This window comes from Dinoponera quadriceps, unplaced genomic scaffold (assembly GCF_001313825.1).
Source record: "Dinoponera quadriceps isolate SergipeBrazil2010 unplaced genomic scaffold, ASM131382v1 scaffold3736, whole genome shotgun sequence".
In the NCBI taxonomy this organism is placed as follows: Eukaryota; Metazoa; Arthropoda; class Insecta; order Hymenoptera; family Formicidae; genus Dinoponera; species Dinoponera quadriceps.
Genome location: NW_014557750.1, coordinates 725,860 through 731,703, shown reverse-complemented (window position 1 = coordinate 731,703; position 5,844 = coordinate 725,860). Strand labels below are relative to the sequence as shown.

Below are 5,844 nucleotides of genomic sequence, written 5' to 3'. Positions count from 1 at the left end.
TACACTTTAGTAATAGTTTGTATATAATTTTAAGAAAAGAATAAGATATAAATATAAAAGAATAAAATATAAAATTGCAGAAAAGCTTGTTTATTATGAAATATCCAGTGATGAAAAAAGATTCTTTTGGGTTTACTACGATTTTGTAATCTCATCGTAAAATTTTGAAAAGCTGCAAGCAGTACTCTTTTCAAGCATAAATTCTTTATCCATCAAACTTCTGAAATAAGGGAAATAACATAACATCTATTGAAAAACTAATATTCCAAAAACTATATTGTTTTAACATCTGCCGTCTTTTGATTTATTTTCTGAAATAAATACAATTTTTTTAGGACAATGCTTAGGTTTGGTTTATAGAGAATCTAACTAGAAATATAAAAAAATTGTTCCGATATTTCCTTTTACTTTTGAGAAATTGTGATAAAATTGATAAAATAAATAATTCCGAGAAAAATGCATTCAAAATTTCACAACAAATTTTCAACGTTTCAATCAAATGTATCATCCGATTCTAAACTGTCCAGGATTATATAATATAATATGTGGAACTTTCTGCAGTATCAGGTAGATTCTCGTTATCTGTTGACGAGAGAAATCGATCTTCTTTCACAAGAATTCTCGCATTCGTCGTTTTGCGCGCAGCGTGATTAGTTTAATTTCTCGCACATATTAACAATATTTATTTTTTCATCCGATTCGGCATTTAAATCATTTAAGACGTTTAAATATTTCTTATGTCCGTCATTAAACATTGCTGCACTTAAATATACAGCTATTTGCATAATTTTTAATCCAGAAAAAGAAAATCTTTAAAAACAATTTTCCATATTAATGAGTATAAACTTTTGTTTGTAAAATTTAAAATTTACTAAATATCTTTTAAGAAATTCAACATATTTGCAATATAAAATGATGATATAGTGAAATTTTTGTTTTACGAAATATATCAAAGAATTGAGCATCTTTTGTTTTTCGCCTCTTTCGTTTTTCAGCTGCCAATATCGTAATTTTCAATATTTTTAACTTCAATAAACGGCAGAGCATTGCTAAAAAATTGCCCTGTAAGAAATCATTAAAATCCACAAACCGGTTTTTTGGACATTTCAAAAGCCGAGTATCTCCTTAAATGTTATATTTAAAAACCAAAATCAAAATTAATTAATTTGGTTTTATTTCGTCCTTATGATAATGACTTTTATTTAAGTCTCTTTAAAACCTTGCTTTAAATTATTTCTGAAATTAGCTAACTAGACTAGATTTTCAATTAGTGTCTTATGAACACAAGCAACCTTGTTAAGGGTATCCACGTCAATGTTCAGGATCTTTTCACTGTTCAGGACCTTTTCACGATATTTCATTTAGAATTCGCCTTTCTTGATTATATCTAGGCCCAACAAAGACAGCTCTATTTTGGAATATACTTAATTAGGGCTACTACAGACTTAGAGCACGATTAATTTCTACAGGTTCGTTCTTTCGTTCATTCATCATTCGTACATTTGTTCGTACGTTCCGAATTATCGTTCGATGTTAATTTTTAAACTTTTGACACCGATTACTCTGCCGCTAATAAAAACAGCACTATATTTTTCCAATGGTTTCGGCAGTGACGTCGAGGCAAGAGAGAACGTCTTTTCTCCTCCTCCCGTCGTGAAAATAAACGTTAAACGAGAGATAAACATCTTCGTCGATCTCGGATTCCAATTTTCAATTTCCGCTTACGTACGCGACGGCCACCACCGTAAGCGTTGTAAACCGTTTTCCAAAAGTACTTACAATTTACTTTGAGATTAACCCTCTTGCTGACCGCCGGAGGCACTTCGTTTCTCGCTATGCAAAGATAAGCCCCCATTTGCCTCCTGTCTACCCTGATTAATTCTAGCCTCTCGCCGGACAGGCTGTCCACTAGAAAATCGTACGTTGTATGAATATCTCGTTGAAAGCTGGTCCCTCGTCGACCGTGTAAGCCAACGTGTTAACGCGGCTCGAGTAATTATTCGCGAAATACGCCTTCGGGGCACGTAACGATAAGCAGAACATGAATTCGTAGCAAAATTCGTCGCCGGGATTCGTCGCAGTCGTTGTTGTTCAGCGCGATGGCGAATTTCGCGTTAATATTACCGCCTTAATATCAGGTAACGTGAATTTGGAGCTGAACCAAAATCATAGCCGGAATTTAAGACGTGAATAGTTTCTTCCGCGTTAACCTTTGACTGAGAGTTGGAGCACGGACTCGCTGGAAGTAAGGAGCTATATACCCACCCGGGTGGTTCGAAAAACATCCAATGTTTGAATTTCTTTGCTAACCTTCCTTCAAAAGAACATCTTCATAAAGATAATAATGTGGTCAGCAGAGAAATTCAAACATTGGACATTTTTTCAAGCCACTCGGTATATGTAGCCTTTTAATACAACCGATCGTTGCTAGTAAAATAGCGTCAATATTTTATCCTTGTTAATTCGAACGTGATTATATCCGTTGTTATTACGAAATCTTCTCTCTCTCTCTCTCTCTCCCTCCCTCTCTCTCACACTCTCTCTCTCTCTCTCTCTTTCTCTCCCTCCCTTTCTACCCTTCCTCTCAATCCTTCCTTCTCTCTCTCTCGGTTTTCACGTAAACAGCAAAAAATAAATTAATTTGACATTAAATGAATTTTTGCAACGGCATTATTGTTTATTTTTACCGTTTATGTTTCTCGCATTGGTGCATCGCGTTACGAAAATATGCTGTTTTTCATAAAAACAATGGAAGATAACGAAATCCTGGAAATCCACATTTTCCACGCCATATGTATACAGTTTCCATTGTCCGATGAGAAATCGCTTTAGTATATGCGCGCGCGTAGTAAACGCTTTTCAAATAACTAGAAGATAATGAATCATATTATTATCGAACGAACGGTCAACATAAATCACACGTGCAACGTGTCATTTCGCGTTCGCGATAAAATCTGTCAGAAGTTTAATAAGATCGATCGAAAATGCGAGCCGCGTGATTTGTGTTGACAGCAGCCAACGAATTCGCGTAGCGCCGTGCGCAGTCACTTCTATTGAATTTATAATTACCCAATGTTTGATCGCCCGGACGCGCATACAGAAATAATATTTTTTTACTTCGGAATTTAGTCACGACGCTCCTATCCGGACGTTCACGCTGGAAAACAGTCGAATCGGACAATTCAGTGCAAACAAAGCATATCCTTAAAAAAAATGCAGCTACTTTCGTTATACTAATTAAGTAATAAAAATTCATGATATCGTGATTCATTTATAAGGTGTTCCTGGATTAAATAGCCAAACTTGAAATATGAATTTAGGACCTCAAAACAAAACAAAATTTCCTATGGAAATATGCTCACAAACATTTCATTCAAGAGATAATAAGACTTCTAAACTACTTTAAAAAAATGTTATTACTACTTTTACAAAATTATAATAATAAATAATGTCGAAATATCTCTTGTTTTTGTTTTGAAGATCGAAGGTCATTAATAAACTTTCGTTTGCACTGTAAACAAAGTTTCTTCTATTCGTACCAAATAATTGTTAGTTTGTTTAATGCTTCTGTAGAATAAACTAGTATAATCATGTCTCGTATGTATTCTATTAGTGAATATGTTAATATAGTATATTTATACGGGTTTTGTGACAGAAATGCTAACGCTGCTCGCCGTGAATATGCCGCGCGATTTCCGAACAGAAGATTGCCGAATAAGTCAGTAATCTTTTTAACATTTCAACAACTAAAGGAAACTGCGTCATTTAATATGATGCCCTAGACTAATAAAATTTTTGCACCGCTGCAGAATGAAAGAACAGCCACTGTATTGCAACACTTCGACCAAAACCCATCAACAAATACCCGAAGATCTGGTTCTGACTTAGAAGTTTCACTCACAGTCATATTGAAGACACTTTCAGCCGGTGGGCGTTATCTATACCATTCAACAAATCCAGGATTTATTATCGACTGGTATGCCACGCAGGAGAGCATTTTGCGATTAATTTTTAAACCGAACAAATAATGACCCGCAATTTTCACGAAACATTTTGTTAACAGATGAAGCCATATTTATTAGACAAGGTATTCTTGATCAAAGAAATAGTCACGTTTGATCATATATGAATTCTCGAGGAATCCATGAACAACATTTCCAACACAGTTTTCAGTTTAATGTGTGGTTAGGAGTAATGGGAAATATTTTAATTGGACCCTATTTTCTACTGGCATATTTGAATGCGAATGGATTTCTAAAATTTTCGAAAAATGAATTTTATAATCTGTTAGAAAACATTCCTTTGAATATGAGAGTAAACTATTGGTTTCAATTGGATGGCTGTCCTGCTCATTATGATAGAGATCCTCGATAGTAACTTAATATTCATTTTCCTGAAAGATAGATCAGCCATGCTGAATCTGTGATTTGGCCTCCACTTTCACCGAATTTAACTATTAGATTTTTCGTATGAGGTGCTCAGAAGCAAGAAGTATATAAAGTACCTGTTAATGACCTTCAATCATTAAAACGGAGAATAGTATAAACATGCAAAGAAACTATAGACACATAATATCAGTCAGCCATGCGTTCTTTCATCGACAAATATAATGCTTGTTTCCGGGCTGGAGGCCGTCATTTTGAACAAAACATTTAATAATTTAATTTTGATTATTGTAAAGCACTAAAAGGGATAAACTTCAATTATTTCGACATTATTCATTTCATAGTTCCAATAACTTTAGAAGAATACCTCTTGAACGAAGTTTTTGCGAGTATACTTTCACAGGAAAATTTTTTTTGCTTTGAAATCCTAAATTCATATTTGAAGTTTGGTCATTTAATCCGGGAACACTCTATATAATATCAATATTATTACAGTTCCATTAATAAAAGCCGCTATTCGCGCACGAGAAGAACGTTATTTGCCGCTTCTCTTCTCTTCACGGAAAATGGAAATAAATATTTCCCGCTATAGATTTAACATCGTAATTCAATCTCTAGACCGAGCATATGCGATATCTTAATGCTATGGGAGAGAGAGAGAGAGAGAGAGAGAGAGAGAAACTATACTCGTACAAATGCAATAGACGTTACATGACGGCGTCGTTCGAAAAGATACGTCGCATAAGTTCATGCACGCGATATATTCTTCGTGGGTAACATCGCGTTATATTGGAAATTGATTGATTGCGAAAATTTGTCTCGGCCAATAATACGTCATATCATACCCATTGCATGTAAACGACGGTACAAGTATATTTTTTAATTTCGCCGCGCTCACACGATGACACTTCTTCAGAATCCCTAAAAGTAAGAGTCTAGCTATTGTTCGTGTTTGCGCGTATGTATTGGTAAAGTCAAATTCTACAATTAAATGGCGGAACAAATTAGAAATACTACAAAAATCAGGCAAATTTAAACATAAGAAATACTGTAAATCATAGAATAATTGTAATCGTAGATGCATAAAAATAACATCAATTCGTTAACATATATTTTAATATTCTATAAAACTAACAAAACTTCAAAAATGATTAAATTATATAAAAATTACTTAACAATAAAATACACGGCCATCGTTTCGCTGTTATGCACTATATTTTTCAGTCAACTTTTTCGATGTGAGTTTCCATCCAATATTGAGTAAAAAATACATTCTTAATTTATCAAACGATTAGTGACAATTTTTTATCGTTTCATAATTATTTGCATTTTTCTCAAATAAAATGGATAGAATTATACACATACACACTTGCTATTTCTTAAATTCGGAAGATATTGACGGTAACAATCACTATTTCTAAAACATATTGAAGAATGTTCGGGAGCAAAAGTTATACTT

At 33.8% G+C, this 5,844-nt stretch overlaps 1 protein-coding gene across 1 annotated transcript in view; it reads right to left on the bottom strand.

Moving 5' to 3' along the window:
* The window catches only part of LOC106749430 (lachesin-like), an 85,790-nt gene that overhangs the window by 4,553 nt on the left and 75,393 nt on the right, over window positions 1-5,844 (bottom strand). The window contains exon 6 of the mRNA XM_014628859.1: window positions 1,780-1,908. Within this exon, the coding sequence (XP_014484345.1) occupies window positions 1,780-1,908 (129 nt within the window). The remainder of the gene's footprint in view (window positions 1-1,779; window positions 1,909-5,844) is intronic.